The sequence below is a fragment of the Euleptes europaea genome, chromosome 3, assembly GCF_029931775.1.
Source record: "Euleptes europaea isolate rEulEur1 chromosome 3, rEulEur1.hap1, whole genome shotgun sequence".
NCBI lineage: Eukaryota > Metazoa > Chordata > Lepidosauria > Squamata > Sphaerodactylidae > Euleptes > Euleptes europaea.
Genome location: NC_079314.1, coordinates 47,927,903 through 47,950,372, shown reverse-complemented (window position 1 = coordinate 47,950,372; position 22,470 = coordinate 47,927,903). Strand labels below are relative to the sequence as shown.

At 41.7% G+C, this 22,470-nt stretch overlaps 2 protein-coding genes across 2 annotated transcripts in view; both read left to right on the top strand.

Moving 5' to 3' along the window:
- Window positions 1-1,600: 1,600 nt before the first annotated feature.
- The window catches only part of SLC26A4 (solute carrier family 26 member 4), a 139,556-nt gene continuing 118,686 nt past the window's right edge, over window positions 1,601-22,470 (top strand). Inside the window, exon 1 of the mRNA XM_056847766.1 lies at window positions 1,601-1,604. The gene's annotated coding sequence lies outside the window, so the exon portion shown is untranslated. The remainder of the gene's footprint in view (window positions 1,605-22,470) is intronic.
- Window positions 2,124-22,470, top strand: part of SLC26A3 (solute carrier family 26 member 3) — a 30,997-nt gene continuing 10,650 nt past the window's right edge. The window contains exons 1-11 of the mRNA XM_056847767.1: window positions 2,124-2,254; window positions 5,857-5,996; window positions 6,128-6,238; window positions 8,602-8,756; window positions 11,419-11,583; window positions 13,297-13,449; window positions 17,457-17,539; window positions 18,911-19,058; window positions 19,152-19,265; window positions 19,358-19,435; window positions 21,128-21,223. Of these exons, the coding sequence (XP_056703745.1) occupies window positions 2,124-2,254; window positions 5,857-5,996; window positions 6,128-6,238; window positions 8,602-8,756; window positions 11,419-11,583; window positions 13,297-13,449; window positions 17,457-17,539; window positions 18,911-19,058; window positions 19,152-19,265; window positions 19,358-19,435; window positions 21,128-21,223 (1,374 nt within the window). The remainder of the gene's footprint in view (window positions 2,255-5,856; window positions 5,997-6,127; window positions 6,239-8,601; window positions 8,757-11,418; window positions 11,584-13,296; window positions 13,450-17,456; window positions 17,540-18,910; window positions 19,059-19,151; window positions 19,266-19,357; window positions 19,436-21,127; window positions 21,224-22,470) is intronic.

Genomic DNA, 22,470 nt, shown 5'->3' with positions numbered 1-22,470 from the left:
TTGTCTTTTAGTAAGAGCCCTGTGGCGCAGAGTGGTAAACTGCAGTACTGCAGTCAAAAGCTCTGCTCACGACCTGAGTTTGATTCCGACGGATGTCAGTTTCAGGTAGCCAGCTCAAGGTTGACTCAGCCTTCCATCCTTCCAAGGTCGGTAAAATGAGTACCCAGCTTGCTGGGGGTAAAGTGTAGATGACTGGGAAAGGCAATGGCAAACCACCCAGTAAACATAGTCTGCCTTGGAAACATCGGGATGTGACGTCACCCCCTGTGCGCTTGCACAGGGGACTACCTTTACCTTTTACCTTGTCTTTTAATGAAAATTAAGAACTGGAATAGAGAGGGGAATCAACTTTAGCTGACCATATTGTTTTATTTATATTATTATTTATTAGTTATTTACAACATTTACATCCTACCTTACTGCCCAATCAGGGCCACCAAGGTGGCTAACAATTAAAACAAGTATAGCAACAACAAAGTCACAAAAAACAATTAAAAACCAGAGCTAAAAATACATATATAAAACACAAGACAGCAAATTAAAGCATAAGTGAAGAACAGGGTTGCCATCCACCAGGTACTAGCTGGAGATCTCCTGCTATTACAGGAGATCAGTTCACCTGGAGAAAATGGCCCTTTGGCAATTGGACTTTATTGCATTGAAGTCCCTCCCCTCCCCAAACCCCGCCCTCCTCAGGCTCCACCCCAAAAACCTCCCACTGGTTGCAAAGAGGAACCTGGCAACCCTAGTCAAGAAGGAGGGTACACTGAAGGAACACCAAGCAAAACAAAAAAGTCACAGTGATCGTTCTCTAGAGGCTGCCACAGATTCATAGTGTAATTTCTGAAGCTTTTGAGGATAGCATATTATTTAGGTTAAGAGCAATTTTCAAATAAAAAGATAAGCCTAGCTTAAACAGTTGCTTATATTGATTGCTATTTAATAAAAACTGAGTAAGAGTGCACAGTTCTAACATGGAATTCCAATAATGGCCAATCATCTAGTTTCCAGCAGTAGTGCTTAGAGATATTTCCAGCAAGAAGACACCTCTTTCTTGTTAAAGCGATGGATATTTCTATTATCTACAAATCTATTTATTTTTAAAACAAGTTACAAAGTTGGCTGCAGTCAACCCCAGTGGCACTCAATTGAAAAGATTCAGGGTTTGCTATGAAGGGAAAGGGAATTATTTTTCTTTAACACATTGGTCTAGGCAAAAAAGCCCTGACCTGGATGGCCCAGGCTAGCCTGATCTCATCAGATCTCAGAAGCTAAGCAAGGTCAGCCCTGGTTAGTATTCGGATGGGAGACCACCAAGGAATATCAGGGTTGCTGTGCAGAGGAAGGCACTGGCAAACCACCTCTGTTAGTCTCTTGCCATGAAAACCCCAAAAGGGGTCGCCATAAGTCGGCTGCGACTTGACGGCACTTTACACACACTAGGCAAAAAAGCAACAGAATAAACAGATAAGAAAATCCTCAGCATAACAAATAAGTTTCTTCCTCATGCTTTGCAGCTCTGCAGACTGCTAAAAGGAAATGATATTTGGGTTAATATTCCTGTAAACCTATATGCAACTCCAAACCCACAAACCTGGGCTCAGGTTCCAAAATTTCCTGAAGTGTAAAGACAATGAAATCTAACTTCTTTGGCCTGCGTCCATCTCTGGGGTGAAATAACAGCTTCAAACTAACCAAGCACTCTGGTCTTTTAGAAGTGAATAGAGTTCGCCTTTCTCACCATTATAACAGGAAACGTGTCTTTTTTAAAGCTATCACTTTATTTTAAAAGTATTGACTCACAGATAAGCGGTAAATCATCTACATTTTTGGGCTCTTATGCATGTGGAAATTTTTGGGTTTTTTCCCCTCTGGAGATATATCACTTTGGAGTGTGAAGAGAAAGGAGAAAGGTCACCGGAGAAACAAGATTTCGGTGCCCTAATACCCTTTTGTTTGATCTTCAAAGGTGGTAATGCTCAATTTGGAGTTCACTGGTCTGTGGGCTTCATGATACTAGGTTATTTTAAAAGCACACTCTGTTATTTATTTTCAGGGTTTAAAGTAACTAACGATAAGAAGGACTCAACAAGCGCTGCCACAGGGACTTCTTTTCCAGAGAAATGGTTGAACCTGTAGGCAACCAGTATGTTGTGGCCCGACCAGTGTATTCAGAAGTCCTTTTTGACGCAGAACATGAGAAAGTGCATAGATATCATAAAACCTTTGTGGATCATCTCAGAGTATTCTTTAGGTAAGAAACATTCTTTTGTAAATAAAATTATGATCAACTAGCTGTCAGTTTCAGGTTCTCAGTCTTTTTAATTTGTTTTTATAATCCATTTATTTAATAAAATATAATACATGAGACTACATAATACGTAACATATAATGCAATATCCATAAGGTAAGATTTCACAGCCTGAACAAGATTCAGTATCTCTTTTTTGACTAACTCTTTAGCTTTATTTCTGTTCCAAAAAGTAATGAAGGGAGACAAGACTTGTACAAATTAATATTGTGCATATCTGTCTCCATCCCACAACTATATGCAGATATTTTCCTCATTAACATAGTATACCATACTTTCCTTAGCCATTTTGCAATATCTGGCACTTTCGCCTGTCTCCATTAACATTCTGCAACTTTTAAAATTCTGGCTGCAGTGAATATATTTATTGTTAAACACATCGTTAACTGAGATCCCTCTGGACATAATGTTCAAAGAGCTACACTAGAATATTTTTGTATTCATATATGCAGAATTTATCTCACTAACTTAAACACCATATTCCAAAAAACTTTTATAATCGGTCACTGCCACCAGATATGAATGAATGAGCCCCATATGTCTTTTACATTTCCTGCATATATTTGATGTGAAACATGTTATGTTCCTTAATCTATTAGGTGTCAAATACCACTGATACATGAGTTTAATAACATTTCCCCTTATTGCTACATTTGCTCAAACATTCCATATACTTTTATGGAGATTATTCTACTGATTCTCAGCTACATGTATTAGCAGGTCTTTTCCCCACCTCTCCTTATATTTGGTTGCTTTTTGTTTTGTCCACTGCTTTGCTGTAAATAGTTGCTATTGGTTGATTCTGTCTATCTGGGTGTAATAGGATGGCCTTAAAAGTATTAAGTGATCTATATATATTCATTTGATTTTGCTTACTCTGTATGAAATGTCTCATTTGCAAATACTGAAAAAAATGCAGATCTGCATCCTTATGTCTTCATAAGATATGATAGCACCATCCTTAATAAAATCCAGTATTCTGCTCAATCCTGTTTTTTCCCCAAGCATCAAAACTGGTTTGTTGAAGAGCCTCTGCAAAATCTGAACATCGCAGTACTGGCATACATAGGGATGACTTCAGTTTTAACCTAGTTTTACATTTATCCCAATGTTTAGATAATGCTGTCCGAATCACATTAGGACTTTGTTCATAGAGATTCCCACCCCCCCTAGATCCCGCTACTCAATGGGCAAAATAACCTAGCCCACTCAATCTCCTATACTGTTTTGCTTTGATCTTCTTTAAGTCAATAGGATCCTGAAGTGAGATAAATCACTTTATAATATTGTTTTATATTTGGTTCTCAGTCATGTTGACAGGATTCTCATTTGCTTTTCTGTAAGGACTTTTGAGAAGCTATTGTCACTTATTCTAGCATATTCCCCCTGGCATTCTGAAGGGGGGAAATGCCACATCCCCTCACAGCACAAACAGTTCTTCTTCAACTCTGTATTGTATAATTCAGTATATACGATCAAATCTGATTTCAAACTTGTCTATATACCCACTAGAATGAAGAATGTGAGTTGCTGGAACACTAAGTAGGGTTGCCAGGTCCTCCCAGGCCACCGGCAGGAGGTGGGGGGTTATGGTTGCCAGCTCCAGGTTGGGAAAAGCCTGTAGATTTGGGGTTGGAGCCCGGAGAGGTCAAGGACCTCAGTGGGGTACAATGCCATAGACTCCAACCTGAAAGCATAAATTTTCTCCAAGGGAACTGATCTCTGTAGTCTGGAGATGAGCTGTAATTCTGGGGGGTCACCAGGTCCCACCTGGAGGTTGGCATCCCTAGCACTAAGTACAATCCAAGAAGCTCGTTTGTCTTATAAAAGGCTCTCTGTATTTGGACTCTCCCCTTTATGTTCCACAGCACTCTATAAAACAATCCAAAGGGTTTGGAGTGGCTAACCCCAATGCTATAGAGTTCCTGCTTCCTGAAGAGGAATCAGAATTGAACATACGTTCATGGTTTTCTTCTCTATATATGTTTGTGTGTGTATCTGCCAAATGGAGATGAACTTCATGTATCAGATGAAATGGGCTCCAGTTCATAAAAGTTTATGCTTCAATAAATCTGTTCATTTTTAAGTGATACAGACTATGGTCTACCCAGACTTCTACAGTGATCTCTCTGGAATTTATTAGTTTGAATGGCTAATGTTAAATAGACATAGGATAAACTAGTTAATTAAAAAAAAATCTCAGCAGTTTTATTCTACTTTTTAATAATACTAGTAATCATCATGGTAACAATAACAATAATAAAAACAATATATAGATAGAATAAGTTATGAATATGTTATGAATGGAGCAAAAATATCTGACCATATCTGCAGAATCTTTTCCACTGCTGTCTTCCTCTTCCCCCATTTGTAGCTTCTTTTCCAACAGAGAAGGAAATGGAAGGAACAAGGTTTTAATTTATATATTTTCTTTGTTGAAATAAAATACAAAAATACCATAACATCATAGAATTAGAATAAATTTGCCTCAAAAACCTTTTGAGGAATGGGTGCCTCAAGATGGTGAAAAGACGAGTTACCTCAGAATTAAGGAGGGGCATGGCATGGAACTACTCAACATCAGTGATACTCCTGCATATCTGGAACTGAAGGCATATCATCAAAGTAGAAGCCATTCCAGCCAGCTGTGTCAATTTCCAGGTCACACACAATATGGCATTGATTACATGAGGCACATGGCAGCCGTACATGGCAGCACAGATGGCTGAGTCATGACTGCATTTGTTGGCTTCAAACACAATAATTATCTTTCAGCTTCATTCCCCCACATGTCAGACAGGAATAATAATAACCCCCTACAGGCTGATGTGAGGTAAGGTGGCCAACTCTTTTCTGATAGGGTTCCTGTTTTTTTAAAACTGCATGTCAAATAGCCCTTCTCAATCATTAGGATTCTGGCACTCCTACTTTGTGTACTGGGAAAATGTGCTACATAAAGTTCTCATGATAACATGTAGTCGCCATTAATGTGAATAGGGAAGTGCATATATTCTCTTGCTTTAGTACATGTGATTGAAAAACTTTTTTAAGGATTTCCGATCACTTCTACTTTAACTGGAAACGATGCATGTTTCCCTAGTCACACGAAATGGCAGTCACACATATTGACAAGATCGTGTGCAATTTTCTCTCCTAGTATGCAAGAGCATCAAAATCATACCGACTGAAAAGGGCTAACTAGAAATTGAGCAGGCAAAGCTTTTCTTGGTTTGCAGATACATATATGTGAAAATTTGCTGGTCATTTAACAGTTAAAAACACAGACGCTTTGCAAAAGAGATTGAGAAGAGGTGAGAAGGAACTTGGTGTTCCAAAAATGCTGTTTAAATACATGATGACTATCTTATTACTGTAAGAAAGAGTTCTAGTACTTTCAGGTTGACTTGCCTCTGCTTGAACTTCTTGTGATACAAAATCAATATTAGCAAATGTTTATAAATAATCCTTCTATCTACATTCTTATCCTGTTGTTGAATCCCACCAGAAATATCTGTATCCAATCTGTTGCGTGGTTGTCTTTTCAGCTGCTCACCACAAAAAGCAAAGAAAATTGCTCTTGGTGTGTTTCCCATCCTCTCCTGGCTACCAGCATACCACTTCAAGGACTGGATTCTCAATGACATTGTTTCTGGGATTAGCACAGGGCTGGTTGCTGTTCTACAGGGTAAACACTTTTGAAACTTTTCTTTTTAAAAGTATTTTATTCTAATCCTGTTTTCCATGGTTAGAGACTGCAGTTTTACACATATTCATTTTCCCCTAATGTAATTTGTGTTCCTTATGTCTAATTTCTAGGCCTAGCATTTGCTTTGCTGGCAAATGTTCCCCCAGGCTATGGACTCTATGCAGCCTTTTTTCCAGTGGTCATGTATTTTTTCCTTGGCACGTCTAGACATATATCTGTTGGTAAGTTGTTGAACTGTATTCCAACCAACCTCGTGGTTTCTATATAGAATCATAGAGTTGGAAGGGACCACCAGGGTAATCTAGTCCAACCCCCTGCACAATGCAGAAATTCACAACTACCTCCCCCCCCCACACTCCCAGTTACCCCTACTCCATGCCCAAAAGATGGCAAAAAAATCTGTGGCCTGGAGGAAAATTGCTTCCTGACCCCACCACTGGGGTCAGGAAGCAATTTTCCTCCAGGCCACATTAGCTAGGGATCAGCACTGGAGGGATCAGCACTACCCTGGGCATGCAAGAAAGGGCAACGTGAGCCAAGTACTGATGCAAATCTTCACATCTTACATACCCTACACGCAGTCGTCTTCAACCTTCCCAGACCAAGGATGCAACTTTAAACCCACTGAGCAGCAAGCACATGACATCATTATCACGTGACATCAGTCATGGGAGAGAAGGAGGGAGAGGAATACACCAAGGGTGAGAGTCTTGGAAGAATCCTTTCCACCACTGAGTGGCCTCTCTTTGCCATCCTGCTGTTTCTCTCCATTTGCAGGCAAAAAGAGACAAGAGGCTAGGTGCCCTTGGTTTCTGCTCATGCACATTAGCAGTTCCTTCCAAAAACCTGCAAAAAAGACAGCTCTAAAAGGGCTCACTTCCCAGCAGGTGAGGCTCCACAACCCATTTGAGGATCCCAACCATAGGCTAAAGGCTACTGCGTTACAAAGTTTTAATTAACGTCACACTGACTTTTTCAGCATTGTACACCATACCCATGAGCCAGTTCTAAGAAGTGCTGCTGCCCCCTTTTTTTGTACTGATCATCCATCCTTATGAAGAATTCTAGAGAACCTAAAAAACTTGCTTTTTGTGGCCTTTTGATTGGCTCTAATAAAAAGTTATTATACAAGTTCTATTTTGGGAATACTTTGGTGCACCCACACCACCACCTATAATCTTTGCATCAAAGCATTATTTAGAGAAAGTATTCCATTAGCTATACCAAAAAACACCATAAGACAAGATGTTACAGCATCAGAATGGTGTTATGACAGTCATCTATGCCAACACTAATATTTCAAACTGGGTGTACATTTTTTGTCTTATGTGAATATCACAGAATGAGACATGGAACAGGTAAAGAACATGTATGAAATCCAAAATTTCACAAGGCTTTAGAGCTGAAGGTGATATTCCATTCACTTTCATGCTGTGGAATCTTCCATGCTTGTGAACACAAAGCATTTCTTAACACTGCAGAGAACGGAGCTTCATGTATGCATTGGAGTCTTTGTATGTGCACCGGAACCACTTAGTCAAGGTGGATGTTGTCTATTGGTCCTAGTTGCATGTGGCCTATTGTGTAGGATGTACATGTGAAATGGTGCAATAGTGATTCTCAGGTCATGAATTTACATGAACAAATGCCAACGCAAATAGATTTCATTTGTGTGATCCATATGTGACAAAAGACAGACAGACAGACAGACAAAGAAAGCGCGCAGGCCGGGGGAATGGAGCACAGGGAGGGCTGGGCCCTTTGGCGGCGCGGGAAGGGAAGGGAAGGGAAGGGGAAAAAAAGAAAGAAAGAAAGAAAGAAAGAAAGAAAGAAAGAAAGAAAGAAAGAAAGAAAGAAAGAAAGAAAGAAAGAAAGAAAGAAAGAGGAGGGGAGGGGAGGGGAGGGAAGGAAGGAAGGAATGAAAGAAAAGAAGGGAAGGAAGGAAGGAAGGAAGGAAGGAAGGAAAGAAAGAAAGAAAGAAAGAAAGAAAGAAAGAAAGAAAGAAAGAAAGAAAGAAAGAAAGAAAGAAAGAAAGAAAGAAAGAAAGAAAGAAAGAAAGAAAGAAAGAAAGAAAGAAAGAAAGAAAGAAAGAAAGAAAGAAAGAAGCAGGTCTACTAACATAGGTAGTTGGCTTGGTTCTCTAACAGTGCAATCCTAAGAACATTTTTCTGAGAATAAGCACCATTGACTAGACCTGAGGAGATTTCTGAGAATACCTGCTTAGGATTGCTTTCTAAATAGGGTTGCCAACTTCCAGGTGGTGGCTGGAGATCTCCCGCTATGTCAACTGTTCTCCAGGCGACAGAGATCAGTTCGCCTGAAGAAAATGGCTGCTTTGGAAGGTGGATTCTATGTTGTTATAACCAATTGAAATCCCTCCCCTCTTTAAACCCCACCCTCCTCAGGCTCCACCCCCAGGAATCTCCAGGTATTTCCCAACTTGGAGCTGGCAACCCTATTTCTAAAGGTTCTATGTATGGTAAAGTGTAGGAACTGGTCTGGTTCCTATATTTCTAACAACTATCTGGAACCTTCTGAACTACCATAGGCTCTTTCAGTCTGAGCAGTTTTCCTCACCCTACAGGTCCTTTTCCTGTTCTGAGCCTGATGGTAGGAGGAGCAGTTTTAAGGATAATCCCCGATAACACTGGCAATAGCACGCTAACTAACAGTTCTTTGACCGATCAACAAAGAGTCATGGTGGCTGCATCTGTTACTATGCTTGCAGGTATCTTTCAGGTGAGCATTTTCAAACAATATCACTCTTCACATGTTCCTCAACTACCCTCTGCATCTAATTACATGCAATAGTGACATATCAAATATAGGGATCTGCCACCTTTTACAATTAAAGAGTCAAATTTCATCAAATTTCAGAGCAAGAGATCAACAGACGGACAGCATAAGAAAGCTCATTTGCATAACTGAAAATATGCAACATTATTTATTTGTTTGCTTATTTATATAGTCCCTGTCCGTGTAAGTCCCTGTGTGCCAACTATGCTTTTCAGGCAGCCATTTTTGGTTATTCCGCCACTTAGGGTGGCCTGTCTGGTATCAACCAGAGCCCAGGGCCTCTCCATCGTGGCTCCTGCTCTATGGAATGGGCTCCCTGAAGAGGTGAGAGGGCCCCCCTCCCTGGAGAGGTAATGCAAGGCCTGCCTGTTTGTCAGGACATTTTAGGGGGTATCAATGGCAGGCATCTTTCAAGGGGTGAAGGGAGGAAGAGATTTGGGGGTTGTTACTTTATTCTAGCTATTATGGTAAACTGTCTTGAAAATGAGGAAAGGCAGGGTATAAATGTTTTAATAAATAAAATAAACAAATGGTTCATATTTGGAATACTAGCAACTGTTCACCTCTATCATCTTTTCTGTACAGCATCTCTAAGACAACTTTTTGTCCCACAAATATCTTGGCCTTTCCCATACTGAAGAGGTACCCAATTCTCTCTGCTTTGTACTTCACACAAGTGCATGGAGATTACCATATGTTTAGCAATAGTGTCTAGCGCTGTCCTTGCGCTAGCAACTTTACAGTAGTCACCACCAATCAGAGGTTGCCCCACCCACCATATTGTACCACTTTTATCTATTGCTGCAGGGAGATGGGCTAACTCAGCCCAGCAGGCAGATCAGATAGAGATCGATATATTCCCAAATGTATTTATAAAAGTACTGACTTTTTCAGCCCTCAATGGTCTGGGACTGTTGTATCTGCAGGAGCACCTCTCCTGTTATGTCCCCCAAAGAGCTCTGCAGGAGAAAATCTGCTGGTGATTCCGGGCCCAAAAGATGTCCAGCTGTCCTCAACCAGGGCCAGGGCCTTCTTGGCTCTGGCCTCAACCTGGTGGAACACTCTCCCTAGTGAGTTCCAGGCCATGTGGGGATTAAATCAATTCCACAGGGGCCTGCAAAACGGAGTTGTTCCACCGAGAGTACAGTTGAGGACAGTAATGGTTGCTGGCCTCCCTTCTCTTCCTTCCCCCTCTTCTTCCTTTATTGGGATGTCATAAATGAAGGGCGCTGTCCATTTTAACAAATTTTAGCTTAAATTATATATTGTACTGGTTTTAAATTGTATTATAATGTTGTATGCCACTCTGAGCCTGACTTGTCTGGATAGAATGGCCTAAAATCTAATAAATAATAATAATTATAATAGTATTATTATTATTGATGATGATGATGAAATGTGTGTGCTGTTTCCCCAGAGACAAACAAAGGGCTGTATGTGTTTTTCATGCCCACATTCACCATTCAAACTCTGCCCCAAATGTCAAAGCCATCTCATTGGCGATAGCCAGTTGAATGGACGCCCTGTTTTTAAATTCTTTTTCAGCCACTATGCAGCAGAAAGCTTTCTGATGCACCACCAGCTCAAGCCGTCACCCCACATCTAAGCAGTTTAAACACACCAGTATTGGAATACCCATAGTGTCACTGGTCTAGCAGTGACAATGGCATGCAGTTGGTCAAGAAGTATGTACAACGTTCCTTCTTCCTTATAGAGCCCAGCACCAGGAAGTGCCTTTTAGCACAGCCCTCAAGTTATTGATAACATCTAAACCAGTGGTCTTCAACCTATGGGTCAGGATCCTCAGGTGGTCACAAAGCTCACTTTCAGGTTGCCAGCCCTTAGAGGCAGAAACTCACTGCAACAGTTTCCTACAATGTAGCAACACAGTTTCTGGTAGCACAGCCAGAAATGATGTCGCATGACCAGTTGCCATTCCCCCCTCCCACTTTTTCCTTCCAGTTCATTAGTACTAGTGGGGGCTGGGGGTTCTTCAGCAGGGGTTTGCGCCCCAAAAGTGAGGAAATGGCACCCCCACCCCACCTGCTGGTTCAGGACCTCTGTAGACAGAGCCATCATTTTTTCCTGCATTTTGAAAAGACCTGCTGCTTGTGTGCATGTGTAAAGAACAAGTGTGCCACAGCCCCCACTTCTCTTTGCACACATGCTGAAAGAAGTAGCAGGACAGTGAAGCAAAGATAACTCACTGGTGGAAAGGATTCCTCCAAGGCCCTGATACTTGCCTTATTTCTCAGTTCGGTAGATCTGAGAAGTGCTCAGTTTGCGTTAACTGGCTTTCTCAGTCTAGTCCCACAGTTCTGGCCTTGCCACTGGTAAGGTCATAACACTGACTCCTTCTTCTCCCTGTCAGGTGATTTCCTGTCATGTGCTTGCAGTTCAGTGAACCCCATGCTCAGCACCTCCCAGAGCTGGAAAGACTGAAGCCCTCTGACCTAAACCCTGTCCTTGGGATAATATACCTGACGTGCTTTGAGTGTTTCAAAAAAGCACAATGTCAATATTATTATTATTAGGGAACTGGCAAGACTGGCATTACTTCTTAGTTCCATTCCCATATAAATATTACCATTGTTTTGTATTCCAGCTGCTACTGGGTATCCTACGGATTGGCTTCATTGTTATTTATTTGTCTCAGTCATTAATAAGTGGGTTCACCACTGCTGCAGCTATTCACGTTGTAGCATCCCAACTGAAATTCATCTTCCATCTGCCAGTTCCTGGATACAATAAACCACTGGGGATTATTTGGGTAAGTGTTTCAATCAAACAACATGTAAGCACTTTGTCACAACAAATGCCTTAAAATATGAGTGCCTTTTCCATTTACTTTGAATGTCCAAGGACAGGCTGTTGAACGTTTCCATTATTTTTTTTCTAATCTCTCTCCCTCCCATAAAACCTGAAATGGGCCCTTATACACTGGAAAGTCCTTGCTTCAAATTTCACCTTGTCTAGCGATTCAGTGGGTGGACTTAAATTTCAGACAGATTTTAGGTTTTACAGGGAACTAAAGCAGAGTCAGCCGTGGTCAGTAAACCCCAAAAGGGGTCGCCATAAGTCAGCTGCGACTTGACAGCACTTTACACACACAAAGGCCGCATGAGTACCCAGCTTGCTGGGGGTAAAGGCAAGATGACTGGGGAAGGCACTGGCGAACCACCCCGTAAACAAAGGGCGAAAACGCATGGTTGCTTTAGCCTCCTTTAGTCCCTGTTTCAGCTAGGATTCAGCCAGGATCGAACACACATTCAGCGAAACGCATGCATTCAATCCTGGCTGAATCCTGGCTGAAACAGGAAATAAAGGAAGCTAAAGCGACCATGTATTTTCGCTCAAAGTCTGCCTAGTAAACGTCGGGATGTGATGTCACCCCATGGGTCAGGAGTGACCCGGTGCTTGCACAGGGGACCTTTACCTTTTTAAAAGCAGCATGATGGAGACATAGTGTACACCCTTATCCCACTATTCTGGGTTGATAGGTTTTACAGGATTTTATAACACTTTGGTAGAGGTACAGTAGGAATAACCATGTACAGTATGCTTTTGTTACATCTTTTGTTACATCTCCTCTAATGCATTCTGAATTAGTGTCTGTTTGAACCTCCAGCATGCCAATATGGTCTCAGTCTCCCACTTCCCCTACATTGGCCTTGAATTGAGATATATAAGAACCGAGGCCCCAGCAAGGATAGCCTGATCTCCTCAGAAGCTAAGCATGGTTGGAACTGGCTAGTATTTGGATGGGAGACCTCCAAGGAATAACAAGGGCATGAGATGGAGGCTGACAATGGCAAACCACCTCTGAACCTCTCTTGCCTTGAAAACCCTACGGGGTCAGCTGGGACTTGACCGGGAAGGGGGAGTACCAAGAGCCAGTGTGGCAGAGTGGTTAAAAGCGGCATCAGGAGAACTGGGTTTGATTCCCCACTCCTCCACATGAGCAGCAGTCTCTAATCTGATGAACTATGTTTGTTTCCCTACGCCTCTACATGAAGCCTGCAGGGTGACCTTGGGCCAGTCACAGTTCTCTTAGAACTCTTTTAGCCCCACCTACCTCACAAGGTGACTGTTGTGGGGAGAGGAAGGGAAGACGATTGTAAGCTGCTTTGAGACTCCTTAAAGGTAGCGAAAAGTGGGGTATAAAAACCAACTCTTTTTCTTCTTCTTCAGTTCTCCAGCCAAGCCATTGCACAGGGAAGCTCAAAGAGGATGCCAGTGTAGCAGAGGGAGTTGGCCAGCAGAACAAGAAATGATTAGATTCCCTCCTGTGACCTGTGCTGCTTCCAATAGCACTGCAGGGGCTTGGCTTGGACACAGGAGGTGTCAGTGTGGATCCAAGAGAAGATGGTTGTACCTTGCTTGGGTTGGCCAAACACTGTGAACCAGCCATGATAAATGCTGAATGGTATTACTGTCCCTACTATATAATGTTAAACAAAATCTCTTTTTCATTCCGTGACAGACCCTGAAAGACGTATTTGAACAGATCACAGACACAAACATTGCCGACCTTGTCACCTCTCTTATCATCTTGGTCATTGTGTTTGCGGTGAAAGAACTGAACGAACGTTACAAAGCCAAGCTCCTTGTACCTATCCCCATTGAGCTCCTTGTGGTAATGAAATTATACTCATCTTCACGGAGACTATAAAAGCCAATGATATAGGAAATAATAAGGATGGTATTTTTAATCATACTTACTTTATGTACCATAGCAAACAATTCAGTCTTTATCATTGAGGGGGAAAAACAAATTTCATCACGTATCACTTCTTGAAATGGGACTAGGGAAAAATGCAGTTTTGAACTACTTCCCAGTATTTTGTGAGCCATAGTTCCCAGTTTATTTCTAGAAGGTCTCATTTTAACAGCTGTACAAAACTTAAGAATTCAATAAGCACAGTTTTTCCTAGCTAAGAAATGATTTAATGCTTTGCCTGTTGAATTTCTGCCTTTCTGTGCAGCACAGGAGTCTCCCAGAATAGAATAGGAGCAACCCTTCTGTAGGGGACCCCTCACAGTTAGACTGCCGAGCATCTTATGTTAAGAAATACTGTTTTCTTCACTAATGTGGATCATGCTTTGTGTCATATATTATCACATGTTTATATCTGATGTGCGTTAAAATTATCCTTTCCAGTTGGCAAGCTGATATAAATTAGAAAGGAAGGAACAGTGTAACTCAACTAGTGAAACGAGAAAAGATGTGGCCTTTGCTGTACATCATAAACTTGCTTGGTATCATGAAAGAAATATACTGGTCGTTTATGCATGGGAGTTTCACCTGGGGCTCGAAAGTGGCTCGACCCACACTTTTCTGTTGCGTATCTATGCACCAGCAGGAAGCATTTGAGTCCCCGCCCCTTGAAATGCTGCTTTGTAATTGGCTGTAGTGCTCTCTGTGAGAGAAATGTCCATTCCCCCTCTCCCCCCAGTGGAAACCCAAGTACCGTTTTACAAACCTTTTTAAAAAATGGAGCCCTCTAAAAGGACTGGGGGGGGGGACGACCCAAGCGTCTTTAAAATCCTTTCTTGTGTGAGTCTGCTCAGAAAGAACTCTGAAAAATCAGGAAGCGTTTGAGTCCCCGCCCTTTAAAACACTGCTTTGTAATTGGCTGTAGTGTTTTCTGTGAGAGAAACATTCCCCCCCCAACACCCGTCGCACCCTTTGCTTATGCATGGAGATTTCACCTGGGCTGATCTCAGAGGAGATTGAAGAATCGGGTTATTACTGGAACGGGTATACCCAGAATTTGCCAGGGCTGGGTGTGAGGTCATCTCTAATGGACAGAAAATTCATGCATAATTCCAAGGAACAACCGAGTCAGACCGGGGACAAACATGAGTGAAAGTACCCATGCATAAACGACCACTATAAACAAAATGACAAGTATGCAACACAAAAAATTCACAAAGTTTCTGCAGTCCTCTACAATTGGTTTGTCCTTGTAAGATGTCAGAAACACACTCTTTATTAAAAACTGTAGCTAAAGAACCAGACTCTAGAAAATGCATCAGATTGTTATTGAGTGTTGACTTAGAAACTGTCAGGCTGGTGTTAATAAGCTGAAACGAGATGGGGTGCCTGTCTTTTCCTGTTTCACCATGCTACCAAACTGCTCCATGAGAAAAGAACCCCTTGGGATATTAGGTATTTGTATGTTCTTGCTTTAGCTGCTTTTGATGGACTTCCTGAGGGCTAGGCATCACCCCACAGGATTTTTCCTGTCACTGTGCCAGGTTTCCCAGCAAGGTTAAAGGGTTTTTAGTGGATAGAATCTGGGCTTGGGTATGGCCACATCCAAGTCTGGATGGATCTAAAGCAGGGGTGGGGAACCTTTTTTCCGACAAGGGCCATTTGGATATTTATAACATCATTTGCGGGCCATACAAAATTGTCGTCTCTTCTGCTCCCAGCCCTCTTGTAGTACGGAGGAAATACGTTTCTCCATGGCCCGGGTGGGAGAGGGTTAATACAGTTTCTTGGGCGGTCCTAGCAGCTCCATAGCTAACAACTCTTCTGCAAGGGTGTATTACCCATGGTTAGGTAAGGAAATGATTCCAACAGGCAAGTGTTGGGGGAAAACAAAGTACACAGTTTTATTAAACAAAAAATGCACCCTTTTAACCAGGCTAAGTAATCTGTTAACAAAAAATACCCTTTATCCAGGTTGAATCCGAAATAAGGATGGGAAGTTGTCTCCTGGGAGGCAAGCAAGCCGCTTCTTCTCTGGCAGCCGTCCAGACGCCCTCCTCCTGGCTGGCTGGCTTATCTGAAGCCCTCCCCTTCTTTTAACAGAGAGTGAAAACTAACTTTTTTCCCCATCACCAGGTGCTCATCATTTACAGTGCTGTGTGAAAGTTAACTCCCTAATGACCTGAGATTGCTCTCACATGGGGAAGGGCTGCATTGACCACCATCTACCTCCTCGTAGTACAATGGTCTTCCGCAGTTTCCACTACAAAGGGGGGAAAGGGTTCCTTTTCTCTGCAAAACAAACTCACATCTGCCTTGAATAGAGGCTATTCTTGTCCACAGGAGGGGCGGATCGCCAGTCTTATATCCTTCTGAGCTAGAGATCTGCCATGACCCACAAAAGGCCAGGCCAAATGATTTAGCGGGCCTTAAATGGCCCCCGGGCCTGACTTTCCCCACCCCTGATCTAAAGGAAGGAATTGACCAGAACAAGAAACTTCACTTTTAAACAAGAATGAGGTTTATTCAGAAAGAAACACACAAACTGGGTAAATAATATTAACAACCAACTAGGAATTGTGGGATATTAGCTTTTACACATTGCATGCCCAAGGAAAATCCTCTCTCTCAGGCAGGTTTATAACATCAACACAGAAACTTAGTTTCACACCAGACACAACAAACTCTGCTGGCCTAAGGTAATATCTTTGTAAACTCAGTTCTCCAGAAAGGGAAACTTAACCAATTTGATTTGATATCTCCACAGATCTTAATTCATATTCCTGTTAACTAACCCTTCTCTCATACAACTTCTTAACTCTCAACCTGCAAAAGCCAACTCACTCTAAGGGCTTTTCCACATTTTATTTTTGTCGTTGTGGCCCAATACTGCTTTGGTTTATCCTCTGATTTCTGCATTCATTTTTGTGTCTTTAGTTTTCATTTTGGTCCCCCCACCCCCCGAGTTTTCTGGCTCTTTTGAGACCACTTACCCTGATGTTTTTCTGGAAGCCGATTTTGAGTTGGCTTTTTCTTTTATGCATAATGTTTCTGTCAGTTTTCTTTGTTACATCCTCCTCCAGTTCACTTTTCAGTTATTGGACTGTCATAATTGTTAAACCACCCCCTCTCTCCCAAATATGAGTGATTTCAGTTTTTTTTAATGGCCCTAAAATATTGATACGATGCTGAAACGTTATAATGATAGTTGAAGCACGTTCTCTGAATTCCCAACTTTCCTTTAAAAAAAGTAAGTATCTAGCCTCTTTCCTTGCAGAGATATGCCTTTTTCCTGACATCTCCACAAGGGAGGGGACTAGAGACTTACTTTTTTTAAAATGAAAGCTGGAGAATTATAACACTACAGTGTTATATCAATATTTTTGGCCCATTTTCTGCAAAATAAGGCATATTAATAATAATGACACCAATGATGACAGCACCTTCCCCCCCCTTGAAAATTTTCATTATTTGAACAACATATGGAAGAAAATAAACTGACTCCACAACTGTAAAAATGCACAGGGGGGCAGAAGTATGGAAGAACCCTGCCCAAACTGATTCTAGTGCTTGTGGTTCTACTCCCAAGAAAATCAGGAGTAACTTGAATGTGCGGAAAAGGTCAAAACTTCCAATCAGATCTTTTCTGCCATACACAGCTCCTATTGCCTGGTTCGGGGTGCTGCTCATAATGTCTGTGTTACTGGGGTACATTTTTACATTGTCCCACTGCTGAAATACTGAATCAATAATATTTGATACTGATAGCTAATATTTGAAGAAAGACTAGACAATAAAGAGGGAAGTGTAACTGAAAAGTTAAGTAACCATAAGGTAAATAATATATCTGCTAACAAGGAAGTAAAGATTAGAAAATTAAGGAATGAATGGCTGACTCTTACGTAGGATGTTTTGCTTCCTCCTAGACTGTCGTAGCAGCTGGAATATCCTATGGCTGCAATTTCAAAGACAAATTCGGGGTAGACACTGTTGGAAAACTAGATAGGGGGTAAGTACATGCTACCTGCAATGCTTTCTGATAAATCACATTTAATTACAAGTGAAACTTTGGCAAAAAAAAAAAGTCATCACATCTTGAGTAAAATTTAGAAAAGGTACCATAGATGGAGAATTCACTAGCCTCCAAGATTGTCCTTCTGAGGTTGTACATTAACTCATGTTAATGATGTGTCTGGATTTTCCCCTAAAACTGTTCTAAGCCCTTTTGCACATCTATCAAACTGTAACTAAATAATAATATTTTAAAAAATGTTCACATGGGCGTGGTCGTATTGATTCTGGGGGCCTGGGCAAAAATCCAGGATGGGGCCCCAGGATCACTGCCATGCAAGGGGAAACCCTTACCGCGTGTGAGGTGGGTGATGGAACTGTCAACAGAAGCTGGGTCCCTTTTCAAAAGAAATGGAAATGTTATTTTGATTATGCCAAATGGAAGGGGTAGATGGTTAGATATTAAGATCAGTGCTTAGAATTTGTTGTTTTTTTATTTTATCTTATAATTCATTACAATGTACAGAAGGAAATTTTTATACAAAGTGTGGAATTTAAAGTCAAGTTATGAGATTAGAGATGTAAGATAAAATAGACTCCCCGAAGGAGTATAAACTGTGTGAATGATTGTGTATGTATTTGTTTGTTTATTTTTGAAAAACTTAATAAAATATTTTTTTTAAAAAAAAGACGAAGCTGGGTCCCTGAGCTCCAGATGGAGTAGGCATAAGCAGCAGCCACCAAACCGACAGCCCACGTCCTGGATGAAGTGGGTGCAAGTGGCTGTTGGAGGGAGCAGGTGGCCCAAGTCCCAGATGGAGTGGATGCAAGCAGTGGCAGTAGGAGCCTGCTTTTTCCCTCCTCCCCACAATCTGGGGGCTGGGTCCATGGGCAGTGGGCCCCCAACATGGAGCTCCGGGGCAGTTGCCCCAGTTGTCCATTGCCTAAGACCGCCCCCTTGCACCTGCATTATGATCTTTTGCACAGCAGCATCGTTCCACTTGTACTTTCTTCCACCTACACCACTTTTATATGATGAAGAGGACACAGGCCCAGAAGAGAACATGGATTTTCATTTTCAGAAAAGGCAATAGTGAACCAGGCCTACCCAAACCTCTCATCAGCCAGTAAATGTAGATGCAGATCCATGAGCAGGGCCTTTAGTGAAATTTAAAATTTGCCTTTGATACAAATCACTTTTATCACAAATAATCACATCTGAGCCAACTTACCACCAATATATTTTGGGTTCAGAAATGATATACATATGTGAACAGAGAGGGAATCATCTGTTTCTTAGTATTTTGAGAAAGTTGCTTGTATTATTAATTTTAAGCTCCTCATTGAGGTTTTCTGACTTTACCTTCAGATTTCAGGCTCCAGTTGCACCAGATATGAGTGTCTTCCAAAGCTGTGTGGGTGATGGTTTCTCCATCGCAGTTGTGGGCTTTGCTGTAGCCTTTTCAGTGGCTAAAGTATATTCTATCAAGTATGATTACTCCATAGATGCCAACCAGGTAAGGAAATTAATGCCAGCTCTAAGCAAATTGGCAACAAAAACAAGATTCACAAATGCTTCACTAAATATAAATATCACATTGATTTTGAAGGAATTAGTTGCCTTTGGAATAAGCAACATCTTTGGTGGTGCATTCAAAGGATTTGCTGCAAGCACTTCGCTGTCAAGATCTGGTGTACAGGTTAGCACAGGAGGTAAAACGCAGGTATGATGCCATTCAGAATCATGGAATAAATTTGAGATGCAAGAAGGCAGTGGTTCCAGAATGCAGGTTCACAATGGTTGTTTCTCACACAGATTGCTGGATTCCTCTCAGCTATTATTGTGATGATTGTCATCCTGGCCATTGGTCACCTCTTAGAACCACTGCAGAAGGTACTGACTTTTTTTCTTTTTCAACAAAGATTCTGTCCTATAGGAATGATTGGAAATTGCAATATCACTTCAAACTGATGCCACAATGACCAAATCTCCCCTGGATCTACATGAAGAAAGAAGCTACAAAATGTGGATTTTATTGAGTATCTGTACCTAATTGATACACAGCAGTCTGGATTAGTGCTAGCGCAACCATTTGATAGTGCTCGTAGAAAGCATTGTCAGATTGCATCCACTTCAAATAACTGAATCCCTTCCACTTTTGCATCCCCAAAATTGTACTAGCTGATTTTTTTACCAGCCTTGAATGGTTCCATTGTATGTAGCACCATTCTCAAGCTAAACTGATGGCCTGTGATAGGCTTAATCTGGAGTTGCTTCTAGTGAGAAGAAGCAAGAAGGATGCATAGATGAGCTTTTGGCCTCTCTAAACAGAAAAATTATATACCTGTTGCTTCAGAACTGGTCATACATTCCTCTTCTTTCAAATTTCATGTATGGAGGAGATGTCTTCAGAGCTGGGAGCCAAGTTTTGATGTTCAGAGATAACCCAAAATGGCTACTGAGGCAGAAAATCCATGTGATGTCCCACTTAACACCAATAAACATTAAATAATTTATCAGTTTGCTGTCCCGTAACTGTGCTCAGAATTTGACATCTGAGATGGCCACATCCCTCTGCCTAATGGCTGGCCCTGTGTTGCTTATATAGGTAATTTTAAATCCTAATGCAGAATTTGGCAGAGACTTCTAGACCTTTTGTGGAAGTCTACAGAATAGATTTCTGAGTAGGAGCGCCCCTTCCCCCGCCCCAATAATAAAAGCAACAGTGGACCATGTGGACCTGCTTACTTCAATTTAGAGGGCAGGAATCAGTAAGTACTCTTCTTCAGGGTGGCAGAACACAGAGTGCAGAGCACAAAATAAACCCTTTCTGCAGAGTGATTAGGCATCACGCTACAACGTAGGGTGGATCCTCATGGATCTTTCTCACGTTCCCCTTTGCCTCGCAGTCCTTGCTGAACCCAGGAAAGTTTATTCCTGGGTCCGCGGAACCCTAATGTATTAATAGCCATGTGGACTAGGAAGCTGCAGTGGAGATGGTCAAAATTCTGGGGTTGGAAAGGACTGCTAGGAGGAGGGGAATACAGGAAAGATATGCCTGCATCTTTCACTGATGTATTGTGAAATCGAACTTTATGTACTACATACAATAAAGAAGGATTTCTTAGTGCAGGGGTCCCAACCTTACTGAACTTGCAGACACTTCTAGAATTTTGAGAAAAGGTAGTGTGTGTGTGTGGGGGGGAGGGTAAGCACAAAATGGTAATTGTGGAGTGGCTGCCTTCCCTTGCTTTTCAGCTTTTTGGAGGAAGCCAAGAAAATGTCCAGGTAACTACCTTTAATAGAATGATTGCCCAAGGTTACTAATACTTGGCCAATCACTCTGTTAATGGAATTGAAATAAATTGTGTTAGATGGTTTTGGATACTATCTGTGACTGTTTGAGGGATCAGGGACTCTGATAGGGGAATCCAACTGGCACCACACTGGGGTTTGCTGTCTTAGAGGCATATACTAAGAAAGGGAAACGAAGGGAAAGGAGCAGTGCCCAGTGATACACATTATTTTGTTCTATTACATATCAATGCTTCAATGCTTAAGATATATTTAATTTATCGTTTACAGTCAGTTCTTGCAGCTTTGGCTCTCGGGAATTTAAAGGGAATGCTGATGCAGTTCAAAGAGATAGGAATTCTTTGGAAAAAGGACAAATATGATTGTGTAAGTAAATAGTTGTCTCTGTGCAATTGCATTTGAGAGTGGGCTTAAAATCTCTTTAAAGCATTGTGAAAGCTGGTTATTTGGGAAAACTGCATTTGTCAATCCTCCCACTGTTGACATTTTTCATGACAAAAGGCAGATGATGTCCAGGGGGATCCTATTTGCAAAGTACGGCTGGTTCATAATGTGTTTTGGGTTGTTATTGATTGTTCCTTGAACAATTGTGAAAACGTGCAATGTGAGTTTGTAAACTGCACTTCTTCACTATAATTGGAAGGCACTCACAGTCGCATATTTCTATAGGATGACAACTATAATTTTGAAAACAAACTAAAAAAGGATTGGAATGGCAAAACCTGTCTGCATATCCTTAGAGGCAACTTAGCAAAACACCTGTTGGCAGCATTTGGGGAGGTAGCACTCTACTATGAAACTGATCAGGACTCCTTCCTCTCCTCTGTCCCGATACCTGACCCACAAAAATGCCAAGCAGCAGTCCAGCCAAGCTCTCCTGTTTCATTTTTTTCCATTGTCTACGCAGACCACAGATATTAGGGGGACATGTGTAGTTCCTGTTTTGGGTGTGTTGTCAAGTCACATCTGACTTATGGTGACCCCTGGTGGGGTTTTCAAGGCAAGAGACGTTCAGAGGTGGTTTGCCATTGTCTGCCTCCCCGTCACGACCCCGGAGTTCCTTGGAGGTTGCCCATCCAAATAATAACCAGGACCGACCCTGCTTTGCTTCTGAGATCTGACAAGATCAGGCTAGCCTGGGGCTATGTAGGTCAGGGCAGTTCCTTAGACCTTGGCGAATGCATTCTCTGGACCTTAGGGGAGCAATGAGAATGCATTTGTCACGATCCCTAAATTCCAAAATCATACAGGTACACTCCTTTGAGGTTCAGTAAAAAAAATCCTAACTCTTTAAATCCATCTAAACCTTCAAGGTGACTTAGAAAAATTTTATTGTACTGAGAAAAAAAATCCTGACTGCTATAAGAACTCAGAGAACTTTGGCTCTTCATGCAATCTCATGTTTTGCCCCCAAAACATGAGATCTTAGCAAATTCCTGCACCTTTTGGGAGCCATGGGACAGCAATTGCCATGGTTACTAAATTATAGAACCACAGAGATGTGTGATAATTGCACTTAGATTTTTCTCTCTCCAGTCCCCACACTCTCTTTGGACACTGGTGGTGGGATGTTTTTTTAGAGGTAAGGAACTTGTAGGGGACAGAAGGGGAAG